The sequence below is a fragment of the Sturnus vulgaris genome, chromosome 10, assembly GCF_052056855.1.
Source record: "Sturnus vulgaris isolate bStuVul1 chromosome 10, bStuVul1.hap1, whole genome shotgun sequence".
Classification (NCBI taxonomy): Eukaryota; Metazoa; Chordata; class Aves; order Passeriformes; family Sturnidae; genus Sturnus; species Sturnus vulgaris.
The window spans coordinates 6310617-6327310 of record NC_142252.1 but is presented as its reverse complement, the minus strand read 5'-3'; the positions used below and the strand labels follow the sequence as shown (position 1 = coordinate 6327310).

The following is a 16694-nucleotide window of genomic DNA, read 5'->3' as shown; positions in this document are numbered from 1 at the left end:
CAAGTCTCCTTTAGCAAATCCAAAGATTCCTTGAGTCCTAAATAGAGAAGGCACATTGTCACTAAGCTCTTACTAGTACAAAACCTCTAAGTAGGCACAGCTGTGCTCCATGCACATGGAAACATGCCATGGAGAAAGAGAATGGGCATACCAGAGAACAAGCAACACATAAACCCACACAGCAGAAGTCACTGCAGTTTCCAGACAGCCAGGGCAGCCCTGATGTTCTCATCACCCTTAGAATGTCTGTATTTCATCTCCAAGATGACAAACTCATTCTAACTCAAGTTCAGCAGGATGTTCAGATGTATTGGGCCACAATTAAGGATCTAGCATTCTGCCAGAACATGGCCAGCATGAAGCATTTCAGAAATAGAATAGGGAAGGAACAAGAGACAGAAGAGCAGATAACCAGACTGAACAGGAGGTTCAGATGATGACTTAACTAATTTGATCAAGTGAGTCCATCAGCATGGGAACTTCAGGACACTGCTGGGATCTCCCTCACACTAGCAAGCATTCAAAAAAAATTGAAGTTCAAATGGTCAAGAAATCCTGGGTACCAAAACATGCCACATTACAAATGTCTAAAGCTGCACTGAAAAAAGGCATATTACTACAGCACACCTATTCCTCAGCAAAGGCTTCTTTCACAGAGGTACAGGAACTTAGTTCCAGTTGTAGATATCACAATTTAATTAAATAAACTGAACCTATTTACTCCATATGCCTCTTATCTACCACACTTACATGTCCAATAGCGAGAACAACACAAAGCAAGAGAAACAACACTTTGAGAACACACTTAGCAACCTGGCACAGTATCATGAATCTTGTATCAACAATATACTTGGAGCAATCAGAAAGGCTGATACATGTACAGGTCCCTTCCCCCAAACACACCCTGCTCCTCCCTCCCATTTTCTGCCCACAGTAACAAAACCATACCTGGATCTTTTCGCCCTGGTTTTTCAAAGCGTCTGTCTCCCCTAGAAAGGCAGAATAGAAGTTTCAAATAAGGTTTTGGAACTACTCCAAAAACTCATTTTAGGCATAGGTTTTGCTGGTTTTCTTTACTTGGTGGAACTTTTTTAAAATCGGAGCTTGACGGACTGTACCTTTAGAGGTCCACATGAAAACCGAAATTTTCGGGAACACCAACACAGACATGGCCCTTGGGAACTGGGTATGTTTTCAAATGTGCCCCTAAGTACTGTGAACAATGTCAAGACTAAATCTGAAGCAAATCCTTAGCATCAGCACTTCCATTGCAACTGTCATAATTTATGTTCTCTTAAAGTAGTTAGCTCCTTCCCAGGAACTCAGCAGAAAAATTCTTGGCAAGAAATATTCTTTTACCTTCTCCAGAGCCTCAAGAAACATTACTGTGTTTGACTCCATCTTAGAAATGCAGACACTTCACTCATAGATACAACTAATTACCTTTCCTGAAGTGTTTTTATGAAGTCAAAAGGCACAAATGGAAGCTGAACAGATGTGTGTAAAAAACTTTAAGGGCTAGAGTTCTGTTACCTTTCCTCCCAACTCTGTGATCTGTGCATTTCCCTGCCCCCTCCTCGCCCAAATCCACCCTCCACTTCATCAAAACTTCTTTGGTAGAAACCGCTTTCTCCTCGGCCTCTGCCTGAAAAGACAAAAAACACAAGTGTTTGTATAAATAATAATAGAAGATTAAAGAATCAGGTAGGTTTCCCTTTCCTGGTGTCCCTGAGCACTAATCTTGCAGTCTTAAGCCCCAGTGAAATTATCTGGGACAAAAGGAGAAAGGAACAATGACTGAAGAAAGATTCTTATGCAAAAATTCTTATCAAGAAGTGCAAGACCAGACAGAACAGGCAAACCATTCTGAAATAAATACGATGCAGAAAAACACAGATACTTACCCAAGAGAAATTACCAAGTGAGGATGCATTGTGCACACAACATCCACACTGCACATGTGTGCTTCACACGCAATAATCAGATTACTTTTAACAGCCAACTCCACTATAATGGCACTGCACTGTGGATGTACTTCTAATTATTGCTGTCAAGGGTCATAAAGGACAAGGAAGCTTCCTTAAGTTCTAATGACTGCCAGCAAAACTCTCCCTAAGATCAATAGGAAGAAAAGGAGGATCACAGGATGGCTATAGGCAATCCAGAATGAAGAACAACATTAGCTATAGATTAAAAATTATCCTACCGACCTTTTCAGTAAATGATTCTCTATAGGCAGCTACCAAGTACCAAGCCTCAAGCCAAAAGGTTACAGACATATCCTCAAGCAAAGCATCTCAAAGCACATCTTCACAGCTTGAGAAGGCATGGGGTATTTGGGTAAAAGAAAACAAGCCCTACACAACAGAAAAACAACACCTGCATACATCCCAGTCCTTCAAAACAACTTCCAGCACTGGTTAGAATAATGGCTGGGGTGAAGTTGGCAGATCTACAAAAGAGAAACACTGCTTCACACAGTGCTCCAGCAGAACGAATGGCAGGTTCCTAACCAGCTAATTTACTGTTTCAAGATCTTATGGGAAGAAGATGAACAAGTGGAACATCTATCAGCTAGTTCAGGATAATGCCTTGCCTACATATATGTGCAGTCTCTACAGTCAAGTTCTAGAACCTAAAAGCACCTGGTAACAGGAATTCTTGGCTGGGTAAGTATCCCAAACAATCTTTTCATATTTCTCTTTTCCTGGCTTCAAGGAAAAAAAACACATCAAAGCACGAGGTGCAAGCCTGGCCAGGGATCTGCAGGAGTAAGACAGAATGAAATGAAAACAGGAAACAAACACCTTCAGAATAGACAGACTGCAGTTCCTGTAGTCTTCTGAAGAAAGCAGTAATAAAAAGCATGTACATTTAAAATCTAAAGACACCTGGATACATCAAGGAATCAAACCATGTTTCAGTATCTTATGACTAGAAAAATTTGAAATAATCAAGACAGTTGCAACAGTTTCTCTACTATTCTATACCAAATCTCTTAGAACAGGTGGCAGGGGAAAAGGGCAGAAAGTTGTTTTTCAGGCGGAGAAAAAGTGATCCATAAATAATCCAGCTGGGGTCTTTAAATACACAACTGCTTCTGTATCAGGCAGAACACATTGCAGGGTGTATAAGGAACAATTTTAACATTCCCTTTAGATAAAACTATCCTGTTCTATCATCAGCAAAGCTGATCAGTGGCTGATCTCCCAGAATGAGAGATGCAGCCTACCTTACCACAGAGTTTAGAGGATGCCTAAGTTCAGATGAAGACTGGACAAACTCAAAAAAGATAAACAAAATTCATTAACAGAGGCTACATCTGATTCAGGAAATATGCTGGGCTGCAAATATCTGGCAGCTGAGCCTCTTCACCTTTGTGCTCTTCTCAGTCCTTATTCTCTTGCCAAGATGCCTTCTTTTGGCTGTTGCTAGACTATGGACACTATGGAGTTGAGCAAGTCCATTCCATATTCAGTAGAACTGTTTTCACACAAACTCAGAGAGAGGCAGAGAAGCCGAATGAGCAGTCAAGGTAAGAGAGGAGAAATTAGCATCTGACCTGTAACTTATTAGAAACATCTCTGCTATGGCAAATCTGATACTACAAGGTGGACCATAGTCACAAGTAAAACAAGTTGCAAAGGCGAGAAACAGGAAGAGGGGATACAACATCAAAAACAGCATGATATTGATTCAATTAAAACCTTGTGGGTCCTCTAAAAATCCTGGGAAAGGACTCAAAGCTTTTATTCTTCACAAATAAAAGCCAGAAAAGTTTCAGCAGCTCAAGCAATAGCAATCTTTGCCTAATTTCTTCACTACAGGAAAGCTCTCTTCCTTCCTCTCACAAGAGATAACACAGCAAAAGCAGTTCCTAGAGTTAGAACAGAGCAAAGGCACTGACTCATCTCCTGTCTCCGAGGTAGCAGAGGTGGGAAGCTGCATACACTTTCTCAACAAAAACAAAGCAGACTCGTACAGTGAGCAGTAGCAGCACTGCAGTGCTCCCCGTGCAGGGGTGAGCAAGGGTGAGCGCATGCTGCCTGCTGGGAGCAGACACACCACCAGAGACAGAGTGCTGGCAATAGAGGACATTACACCAGCAAATAAAGCAAGGGTCCTGTACAAGAGCAAGAATCGGTTGTTTTACCAGCAGCATGCCTTATGGCCATTTAGAAGGATGTGAAATAACAGTCTGAGAAACCACCCCCCACTCACCACACCTATATGGTGGTCCATCAGTATTTCTGTTGTGCTCAGTTACCAAAACGGTCTGAATTAAAAGATAACCTTGCAAAATGTCCGAACAATTCATCTCAGGCATTCAGGTTAAGGCTGCTTGTGGGGTCACACTACTCAGCTGCCAGCTGCAGTGATATCACATAATACAGGACAGGACTGCTGAAGCCACCGCTGCCCTGGCTGTGTCCATGCACATGTGGAAACAAAACAGACCCATCCAACAGTGCCAAGCAGAAGCACATGTGTAACCCCAGCAGACACCAAGCAGACCACAATGTGGGAAGCATCAAACAGATCCTACAAAGCTGCAGAAGAGAAGCAGCTAGTCAAGGGAAACTGCAGTGTGCAATGTCAGTCATTCAGCAAGTACTATGTGGGTGGGTCTGACCTGAAAGCACAATTAATGCTGGTCACAGAATGCATGAGAAATGCCTGCAGAGAGGGTAAAACTGCACATGTAAGCATACATTTGACATTCTGCTTCTGCACTCCTTGGCTTATTTTAAACAGAATGCTACTCCTGAAAAAAAAATATCTGGCACACAAGCAGCAGACTAAGTGCACATGTTGCACAAAGTACTGAATGCAAAGGCAATAAATGTCAATAAACCCTGCCATAACAGACTGGAGCAAATGTGTCATCTGTATTTCAGAAATTTCTCAAAAACCTCAGGATGAGGACATCAATCCACTAGACAATGCAATCATTACAGCTAAATCTCTAACCTGAAAAATAGACAAGTGTGAATGTAAGTAAAAATATAAGACACAAGCAGGAGGGTAAAAAGCAGCACAAACTGTCATTCTAATTGTCATTACAAAAAACGACAAAATCCTACAGAGTACAAGAAGCAAAATCTTGAAATTACAGCATAACTGGAGTTTAGGATCTACAGTCACAGTCCTAATACCGTTTGGGAAAAACAGAATAATTGTAGTTCAACTACTGCTCTTGAGATAGGCGAACATTACACTTTCACACCATTGACACACTTTCCAACAGCAGCAAAAACAGATTACAAAGGGCAATGAGAGTGGGTGGGGAAAGAGCTCTAATAGGAAGCAAAGGACCCTGCATAACAGTCTTAACCAAAAGGGAGAACAGCTACAAAACAAAGTGTCTGTAAGCTTACAGCCCATTCCAGGGACTATTTGAATCTCTCCTCATCTGAGGCTCTTATTCATGAATGTTGACATTCCAGTCCTGCCAGCACCAAAGCACAGGGCTTAACTGCACACCACAGGGAGCTCCCAGGAAAACAAGTCAATTAGAAAAGAGTCACGTGCAAGTACTTGGTTTCTTCAAACAGCTCTTTTTGAGAAAAAAAAAAAGCAAAAAACCAAGCCAAAACAAAAATCAAAGCAACTTCCACATAGTAACCACATTCTCATCATCACAACAAAAGCATTGTCAGTAAAAGCTGGGGTGACTACCCAGAAAATATTTACTGAGTATTATCTTGCAGTTTAAAATACTGGTAAGTGAATCCCATGAGTTCTACCTGTAACACTCCTTCACCAGCATTTCTTTCCCTTGCCAATCCACCACGAATTGTATCTCATGTTCTCAAATGCTGGAACACAATTCCATGATTTGTGCCTCAGTCAGGGACTTCATTAACAAATCTAATCACACATGCAAATTCCTCTATGAAGCTGCTGTGGTGCAAGTCCCTTCGAGACAGAAATCTCATTTTGGTAAAGCTAAAGCCCACACTGACTCGGCAGCAACTTTGCTGCATACAACTGTGTGAAGTGCATGGAAAACATCAGAAAACCTTTTGAACCCAGGCAATTTTGCAGTGCAATGAAAATGTTTTCCAACTGTTAAGTGAGGCAGCTCATTTAGTGAACAAACTCCCAAGAAATTTCAAGTCCTTTTCACTGTAACTTGGAAAAAAAAATTACATTTAAAGCCTGCTACTTACAAGCCATGCTTTTATAAATATCAGTCATATACTGCATTTTCATAAATAATTATGTTTAAAAAGTCCTTGGCTACAACAGCATCATGTGTGTAATTATGAAAATGGTACCATTTCATACTGGCAGAAGTCTTAATTTCTTTGGTGAGACACAGAAACTTTGGGAAGACTCATCATGCCTAAAACGTGACATTAATTGCTCATGGGAAGAAGAGGGAAAGGGTAGAAGAAACAAGCGGCAACCAGGATCAATCAAAGAAGGAAAGCTCAGAAAGAAAGCTGAAGAAATTTACTGCAGAAATGTGTCCTTTACAGCTTAGTCAAAGCAGCCTAACAAGCACACCATATAACAACTTCAACACATTAAAAGATCAAATTAGGATAAACAAAAAAGAAAGTGAAAACGATTAATTTTGCAACGAAGTTCTTGCTAGTATTTTTAAACGAATCTTAAAAATGATCTATAGGAAACCAGGAATACATGCAGCAGCTTTCAAACAATCTTAATACATTTTAAGTTCTGTCCACTAAAATGTAAGGAACCAAACTTTACTGCCAAACAAAAGAGGCATGCATACAAGTAGATTCAATAATAGAATTACTGGATTAGTAGCCACATTCAGCCATATAATCTCATTGAAACTAGTGGGGGCAATTAAAAAACAAGCTACTGCTCACTGCATAAGGATGACATTGTTAATAGTACAGAAATAAAGAAGTTGGACTAAAGAAAGCAAAATAAAAGGTTTGCCAAATTAGAAATAGTCAAAATATCTTGATATTGAAACTAGAGAGTACACTAGTGAGTGTATGATCTCAAATAATCAAATTTTAAGCAGCAATCATTTAATTTGCAGAATTAATTCTTGATGCATCTAAAAAACCAGCCAATACATGTATTCCTAGCAAAAATGGAACATAGGTGGTAGAAACATACACATTAAAATAAAACAAAAAGCAACAACTCCCAAATGAGTTCACACATCTATATATATATATGCACCATTTTTTAAGTGAAACCCTGAGCATTTGTGCAAATACAATGGCCAACGAAGGGGAAGCAACGGGAAAATCTAGTGATAGTCTCATAAAGCTTTAAACTCATATCTTAGTTAGGAAGCAACCACAAGAAGATAGACAACAATCTACAAATATCTGAGAGATGTAAACTAAAAAGAAAGCAGTATTAAGGAATGAGATCAGAAATGAGAGAACACATTAAGTCAAAGCAAAATTCTGGTCAAGCATCTAATTATATAGGAAGCACTTTCTGAAGATCTTACTGAAAATATCACCCGTTAAGGACATGTAGAATTAAATTAAAAAGCTCTAAGAGAAACCTCAACTAAGCACCTGCAAAGACAGAGGTTACAAGATTATTTACTCAGTATTTCCAAGTTACTAGCTTCCTACTATTCTAAATGCAACTCATTATATTTATATATGAATCCCCCCAAAAAGAGTTCACAGAAGTATGCACATTGAAAGGGAATTGCTAAGATAAATTCTAGGTTTAACGATTTTGTTCGACTTTAGCAATATGGCTTCAGGACATTCTCTCCATTCATTTGCAAACGTTTTGTGTGATCCTGGATGAGACATCAACTACAGTAATGCACTAAAACTGGAAAGAGTAAAATGTCTCAAATTCAATTACATCTTTCCATTACCTGTTTACACTCAGGATGTTAACAAATGAAGATGACTTTTCAGAACACTGAACACAACCTACTACAACCTTGATGTTTTAAATATATTCCTAGATTTTTTTCTACCTTGCCCTATAAATTGGTTTTATGCTTTATTTAAAGTTATTTCTAACAATTCTGAACCAAAGAATTTCATATTCCACCCCAAAACTACCTTTCCCTTTTGCTGCTTTCCCACCCACCAACCTGGCAAAGGCATATAACAGAGATACCAGCTGTGCATTAACATGTGCAGAATCATCACTAAACACAATCTGCATTCTCCAGCACCACCTTGGTGGAAAGGTTTCAAAGCTTTAAGTGAAAAGAAAGTGGGCATGAGAAGACATGGCTCTAGTCAAGCTTCACTTAATATCTCTGAGCAGCTTTGACCTGGATCCCCTGGATCCATTGCAGCACATCCCAGTGGCAGCTCACCTCGACCTCTAGAGGAACTTCGACCTCGAGGAGCCCCTACCACCGTTCCTCCTCCACGTCCCGTCAACCGCAGGACAGCAGCACTGTTTACAGACATCGAGAAATTTCTCTGCCAAGAAAAAGAGAGTCATTGTCAGATTTGACTGGAAAAATCTTTGAAAAGAAACCACAAACATACACCAAAAAAAATAAAAGGCCAAACAAAACAAAAAGAAAAACCAGAAACATTTACCATTATCTTAAATTTGGCTTTGTTTCCATTACAAATGCTCTACAATTAACACAAAGGAAAAGGATTCCATGCAAACATGAGCAGCTGAAGCAGTCTATAAAAGGAATTTGGACAATATTTCCAAATCACTTAGCTGAGATTTCTATGCTCTGAAGTAAGCATTTGAATACCTACTCCTTTATCAGGTGATGCCAGCACAGAAGCCATCAGAACACCACCAGTGTTAAACACATTCTGTTACAAAAAAAGACTGGCACCTGCCTATACCCGACACCAATAATTAATACCAATTCTAAACTTACTTCTTAAGCAAAGGAGGAACATGTAAAGACCAAGAGGACTTGAATAAAATTATATTTATCAATCTCCTTTGCAGAAATAAGCCTTTTTATTCTCTAAATATCACAAGAGCAACATATTTTAGGAATAACTAAGTGTACTTAAGGCTTTTGAGATTTAAGTGATACTCATTTTAATAAGAAAATAAACACCAGTAAAATTCAACTTTAGCTTCATATGAAACAATTGCTAAAGAAAAAGCTATTTCAATAAAAAAATGGATAAATATAACCAACTCTGACCCTATTCTCTAAGCACAAATACTTGGAAAACTAGGCCAAGAATTCAGAAACACATTAAGAAACATTAACAAGTAAACCTGAACTGACATACACTTTCTGAATGTAAGTTTTGAATAATTAGAATGCAAAGGACTCCAAAGAGCTGCTATATCAGGCTTCTTGAAAGGAACTTAAAGACAGCAAGGTGCTTACATCAACTCATCTGAATTACTATGCCTTTGAAGGTCCTCAGAGAACAATGAGACAAGTGATAATATACTATTTAAAATCTAAATCACTAACATCAAAGCCAATAGGAGTTTTAACACATTACAGAAACATTTCAGAAACTACCTGGTATGTGCTCCCTACAAAACTAGATCTTCCTTCAAGAGAGAATTCATAACTAATTAGACTTGAAGGGAAAGAAAAAAATGCAGTCATGCATGGCAAAAAAGCAAGGTCAGCCTCCAGTAAATCTGTTTTCTGAGCTAGCTCTTAAAGTTTAAAGCAATCATTTCAACTCCAAGTCAAAAGGAACCACCTCCATCTGCCTCTGAGCAAATCACCATCTTTCCAGCTCTTGATACTTCTGCTTTTTTGTGAAATGCTGAAAATATTTCTTTATAAAAACATATTTAAGCTATTTATCAGAATCACTGTCTTAGGAGATAGGAGATTCCTTATTTTTTAATGCCTTATTCTTCCTGTAAGAACAAAATTATAATCTTACTTGACTTGTCTACCTGAACTCTGAGCAACTTCTCCCTCCCCTCCGTAGAGCCTGCTGCAGTGAAGGCACAGTGCTAACAACTCACATGGTAAGATCACAGTAAGCAATAAAAAAGTCAAAAAAGCAAAAATTGCCCTACTATTGATCAGTGTATTCCTTCAGTGACCAGAGCTGACAATGCACACTGCAGAACAAAGCTGCCACAAAACAGCTTTAACAGCAAATGAAGATGTTTTAGGAAACAGATGTCAGGAAAGTAACCAAGGAGGACACATAAGGATATCCACTATATTCAGCAAGAGTTTGAGCCTCCCTTACTATGGAAGCAGGTAAGATCAAGACAACCACATTCTCCCCTAATGCAAACAGGAAAAAGGGGAGCAGTGGGAAAGGCAAAGGAACATTTGCTGTACATTGCCAGTGCTCCGTGGTGGAAAGCCCTGTTAAAGCCATCTGCACAAAGCTTCTTTGATTCAACAGACACTACCCTGGAAACACACCTTAGATTAATCTATGATTATAAATATATTATATTTCATTACATTAAGTGAATCAGTTGAATTCTAGGTTAGCTCAACAACTTTCTCTTCAGAGAAGTAACATTTTACCTAAAAAGAACCAGCAATTCCATCCAAAGCACATCCATGTCCTGTTACAGGGAACACTGCAGCTTTAATTATCTAATTAAATAGTACAAGACTAAATACATTTAAGTTTAAATTAATGTGGCTGACATGATCTGTCATCCATCCCTAGACAATACATCTTTAAATCAGCTTGAGACAAGTTCTCCCTCCCCATAGTACACATACAACTGCAGCGCCATCAGGCGTGTAACACAGCAGGAATTGTTCTGAATCTAAGGCCAAAGTAATCCTGACAGGCTCAGCTGTAAGTGAACACCATGCCAAAGTACCAGTGTTCTAATCAGCCTCTCCTCTAAGGATTCCCAAAGTCCTGCTCCTCAAGTTCTGAGGCAACAATTCTATCCTAAGTGTTCATGGAGGGGGTAAAAAAGTCTTTTAAACTCTTTTGTCAATCTTAATTGTAAGAACTTTCCTGCACCACAGCTAGCAGCAAAGCTACTAATATTCACCTGAAGATCACTTCTGAACATGATAAACAAAGTTATGTCATGGGGAACAAACACCAGAACTTCTAACTTGAAAAAATGGCATTCCCTTGGTACCTCAAATCAGTCATGAAGATGGGGAAAAAAGGACATGAAAAACCAGATTATTCACATCCACTGGGTCCCCAGAAAGCATTAAAGGAAAAGCTTTCTTAAATAGGGAATATGGACCTCTTCTTTCATATTATGATTTCTGTGGATATTTTCGAGAATTGTTAAGCTGCTTAAAGGCTCCTGTACGATTACAGGTGAAAAGGAGCAGGAAAAAGCAGGGGCACAGTATACACCAACTCCTCAGGAGTTTTCAAGACTGGTGAAACACGGGGCACTGCAGCAGAGGACCACATCTATCCCTGAAGCTCAGGAGCACTTACCACTTCATCTGTACTCAGCACACCTTAACATCATAGCCTTCAACTCGTGCTATTCCTCACAGAGAGTATCTTGACCATCACCAGAAGTTAGCATCCCCTTAAATTGTAAAAGACCTGCAGTCCTCCCTGAAAGACTTCACTATGCATCAGCCCAGAAGAATATGCCCAAAGATATTCACACAAAGATTCAACACTTAGGTGTGCTACTGCATGTCTGGCTGACCATTTCTGGGGTTTCCTCCTGAATCCCTTCTCTCCCTACTCAAGAACAGGAGCTAAGACTTCCCATAAAAGCATAGTCTCAATCTCACTGGCCTCTTTAAGACTAACTATGACATGAAGTGCTTACAGTGTATCCACATGAACTCAAATATAACTGCTGATTAAAAACTAAACCATCAGTATCTTGTGTGAAATGACAGCATGGACCAACTCTGAAGAGGAAGGAAGTCCGGAAGATATAAAGAAGATATGCCAAAGCACCCGGGCATAAAATGAAATTAAAAATTCAAGAACACAACAGCCTGGGGCAGGCAAAGGAAGGAGGATGCTCTGATATCTTAAGAAACTAATAGTAGCACTACCCACCTCTGAAAAACCAAATTACTCAAGCCAGTGAAAATACTCAGCTTCCTATTACAAAAGAAACAAAAAAGCCCAATCTACAGTATCATGAAGAAAAGTGCTAAGAAACTTGACAAATCAGAGAGCAACTGCAAAATCAAAAGTTCTGGCAGTCAGAAAGAGGAAATCAGTTCAGAGTCAAAAGTCAGAGGCACTTATCCAGAGAAATGGGCGGTTTTCTTCATTAGGAATCAAATTTAAAGCAAGAGCTTTCAAACTACCCAGATCAGTCATCCTTAAAATGGAATCCTACTTGTTCTCACTCTCATCTTACCCATCTCTATGTGGTTATACACCTATAGACAAGCAACTGCCTATATACAGAGCAGTTAACACTACTGCATTCTCTTAATAAATTTTAAGTCAAAATTTCAGCATTTCTCTAAAGAACACAAAAACTGAGGCTACAGAACTTAGCCACTTTTGTGACTCTCTGGTTACCAAAGAGAAGGTGGTAAAAAACTGTAGAAAGTGTCACTGCTCTGAAAATGGTGCATACTTAAAAAATCGGTAACACTTCCCAGATGGTGATCCTGGATTTAACAACCTGTCTACCTTCAACAGAATATTGGATGAAAAAACATTTTTTCAAATTTAAGACAATAACTGAGCATGGAAAGGATTTAAACTTTATGCTGACACAGCATGCCTTTATAACTTTTTTCTCTGTGTCTTAAATTACAATGAAAAGGTATAACCAAAGCTATGTATTCTATTACCATCTTCATAAGCTGTTAAAATAGGTGAGGCAGTGTTCTTTATCTCCTGCAGGACTCATCCTTGGTAACTCCTTCTGGGGGACTCTCTCCCCTAAAGGGCTATCAAGGCCTCCCATCATCCCACTGTGAGGTGCCCCGCCCAGGGGGAGGAACCAAGCATTCCTACCTTTATATAATCTGAGGCTTGGAACACTAGGAGAGCACTACCACTGGATTCCCAGAGGACAAGAGCTCAATAACCAGCACTGGACCTCCAGAGAAGGACCAGATCTTTCTACAGGATCACCGCTGCGACAAAACCGCATCCATCACTCCAACGGGAGTGCAGCCACCATTTAATGGGACTGCTACCACCACCCTGACTCTCACTGTCAGTTTAAGTCAGAGTTGCTGCTCTATTGCCTTCATTTTATTTTCCTATTCAATTGTAGTTCTGACTTCGAATCTCCCGCTGGTTTGCTTTCAAACTAGTACACTCTGAGACCTACTAATTTCAAATTTTATTGCCTTTCTTAATGGAAGCATACTCTTTATTATGTCTTCAGACTAATAGCACAACTTAAAGATTAAAAAAAATATATACACAAACCTGTTCTTCTTCTGTAAAAGGTACAAGTGCCAGTGGTGGCAGGGGCTCCTCTTGTAAAATAGGCAAAAATTCCTTATCCAGAAGGTCTGAAGGTATCTGTATGAAAGAAAAAAAACATTTTACTACATGAAAGTATTTCCACCTGAGGGATGATGCCACACACACTGAGTCACAAAAAATTCTTATTCTTCCATCTCTGTGTCCATCTACTTGGCCACAGACATCAGAACTTAAATTTACACACCACTGCTGCTGAAATCCAAATCAAGTGATATTTCTTCTGGTAAATTAAAAACTATTTTTATAACACATTTTTAAAATTTTTTTAAAACTTTTTTTTAACACATTTTTATATAGCCCTATTTTTAATTAACAAAACTACCACCTACAACACTTTTTGATTTAAAGCAAGCAACTCCTACCTACAACAAACCAGGAGAGTAAAAAAAAAAAACCAACCAAAACCCAATCCAAATCAACCAAAAAAAACACACACAAAAAAAAGCCAAGTACAATGAAACAATATGTATAGATTAACTAGAGAACAGTAATGATTTAAATCAAAATAAATTTTAACACTAATTTTGAATCAGAAGCTCCATCAACAGATGTGACCTTGAAAATGTGGACAAGAACCTCCAATTACATTCAGCCAAGTGAGCTCCAATTATGCCAATGGATAAGTGCTTGAAAAATATTTAGTTCATTACACTAAAGACATTTTTTCATTTAGATATATGCTAGCAGAAACCTTGCTTTCATTCAGTCTGTCTTTTAATTAGAGATGCACAAGCTTAAAAACACTGCTGCCATCTACTAGCTGACTACAACCACTGTCAAGAGTCTTCTCAGTCTCCATAACTAGAATCACTCAACACCCTGGAAATATGTGGGTATCAAAAGAAAGACAGGCTAATCACAATGCCCTTCTGGCAAACACATAGGAAGAAAATATTCTCTCGGACCATTCATAACAATCAGAGACCTTCCTGTAACACAGGATATTTGAGGGTTGCTCTGAATCAGCCCCAAGAGCAGAGGCCTCAGCATCATCTGACATAACAAACACACGCTGCAAAAAACAATGACTTCTGACTGGCTGACCTATTCAAGCATAACATCAAAATTTAAATCGCAGTTTCCTGAAGTAGAACAGGACAATTCTGCACGTTAAAGCATGGCTTTAAGCTATACCACACTTAACAGACTTAGAAAAATCTTTCACATTCAATGCCCTTAAATCCATATTTAAGCAATGCAGGGCTCCCAGTGTTGTATGAGAATGTCAGCACAGCCAAGGCAGGGTAGGAACATGAAGCTGTGTGTGCACATCTCCATTCCAAGCTCAAGGAACAATCTTGACGTCATTTCTTGCAGTGCCTACCTCCCTCAAGTGTAAGCTCTCAGGGGAATTCAGACTTCCAAGTCTGCTGCAACTATAAACCAACCATCTAAAGAAAAACCCAATGTTTACAGCTGGAAATTGTATTAATCATTTGCCTGAAAGATTTCTGAAATTTTTGTATCTTCTACATCACTGAAAAGCTTTGTTTGAAGTGAAACCAGAAGGAAGCTCTTGATTTTCTATACTGCTCCTATGCATTGTATGTCATTGTTTCTGTGTCCAGAGACATAAGCATGAGCTACCTGAGGAGTGTTCTCACTGGGCTAGTTACCTGCTAAAGTGAACTGACTTAAAACGGCATAATTAGAGACCTCTTGCTTTTTTCACAAGATCTGCTCATATAATTTACTGCCTGACTTTATAGCTGAATCAAATAACTATTATGCACTACATTAAATAAAATCCTACTGAGGCAAGCAAATCTGCACAGCTGCAAGGAGACTTTAACCCTCAGTCATCTGTGGCAGTGGGACTGAATATGGCAATCAAGTTTTTTTGTTCTCTGGGGTACAGGAAGTTACCCCTAAAATGTGAAAAAACAACAACAACAACAAAAAAAAACCAACAAAAAAACCAACCACCAAACAACACCCCCACACCAATAAACAAAAATACAAACAAAAATCCCAAAAACATACTGAATCTGGTAAAAAGTGCACTCAAACAAGTGCACACATGAAAACTCCCTACAATCAGCCCTCTTCAGTCGGGGACTGCAAGGAAGACGTGATTTCTTTGTCCATTATCACAAAATACAACCAACTATTCCTAATCACAAGACTGTCATTAGGAATACACGTATCAGGCCATCCTCCTCTTCCTACTCACCTTATTATCCTTTAGAAAAAGTGCCAACATTTCTTCTCTCCCATAGCGATAGTCTGCTAGTTTGTACTTCGGCAAAGCCGGAGACAGAGGAGGGGATGTCACGCTCCCGCCACTAGACAAAGCTCGCAGCCTGAAAGAAAGCAGAAAAGCAATGAAAACTCAGTTGAGAATATCTTCACCTGTGCTACCATCCCTCTGCACATTTATAGATTTGATACAAGCAAAATAAATACCATACTGAAAGTAAAGACATTAACAGTTTGTCAAAACTTTGAATCTCAGTGCTTCAATAGGAAGAGTAGAAAGAATCTCCCTTGTTTCCCCCACAGCCAGGAGAGTAAGAAAAAAGAAAACTCCTATGAACACATCAAGGAATTCAACTTGCCCCAGGAAAACTCTTATGTTGACTATACAGCAAACCAGCAATATCCCCCTAAAGCCTTGCCTTAGCTATTTACACAGGCTGCACACAAATCAGTGGGACATCTTAATGACAACAGCTTCCTTTTGCCAAGAAAATTTTTTACCACAATAGGAGAAAGCAGCAAATATTAAGCTAAGGGAAGAGTTTATTCAGAGGTTTCATGATGTTTAACAGAACAGCACAGTAAATTTTATAACAAAGTTTGTTCTTGTGTCTCTGGAATATTTCCTTACCACATATCTCTTTTCCACAAGTTAAAATTAATTGCCTTTTTTTTTTAGAGTGCATATAACTTAGGCTATCAATAAAAGGAAAAATAAAATTAAAAAAAAGTACAAAATATAGTGACACTGTACTGCAGAGACACTGGAAGCAGCAATATAATAAATCTAATTTATGATACCACATTTGTTCCCATCCCACACAGGGAAGTTACTTGACTTCTTCCAGGCAGCATCTTACTGTTTTACATTATTCCCACTCTGCAGGTGAATTAGTTTCATTCTACACAGCCACTTCCTCAGCTACCCAAATACTTAAGTATTTTTAAGTTTGAGAAATGTTTTACAAGAGGATATGTGTATCAAGAAACAAAACCGTGCCCATTTTCTTACAACCTCTTTGATGGGCAACTTAGACAAGTAAAACAGTAAAAGCTGTTCTCAGCAACCAAAAAATCCTTGGAAGGGAAGTAGCTCTAAACTAAAACAGTGATTCAGAGGCTACCTAATTATTGAAGCATGCTTCGATTTGTTTTATTGTTCTTTAAACAGAAAAG

At 38.9% G+C, this 16694-nt stretch overlaps 1 protein-coding gene across 10 annotated transcripts in view; it reads right to left on the bottom strand.

Moving 5' to 3' along the window:
* The window catches only part of GIGYF2 (GRB10 interacting GYF protein 2), a 75128-nt gene that overhangs the window by 44880 nt on the left and 13554 nt on the right, over positions 1 to 16694 (bottom strand). For 9 of the 10 annotated variants that reach the window (XM_014879512.2, XM_088170654.1, XM_088170653.1 and 6 more), the window contains 5 exons: positions 15493 to 15622; positions 13260 to 13355; positions 8297 to 8405; positions 1534 to 1645; positions 949 to 989 (listed from right to left, as the gene is read on the bottom strand). In XM_014879512.2, coding sequence (XP_014734998.1) covers positions 949 to 989; positions 1534 to 1645; positions 8297 to 8405; positions 13260 to 13355; positions 15493 to 15622 — 488 coding nt within the window. The remainder of the gene's footprint in view (positions 1 to 948; positions 990 to 1533; positions 1646 to 8296; positions 8406 to 13259; positions 13356 to 15492; positions 15623 to 16694) is intronic. The other variant, XM_088170657.1, reaches the window with a different exon arrangement.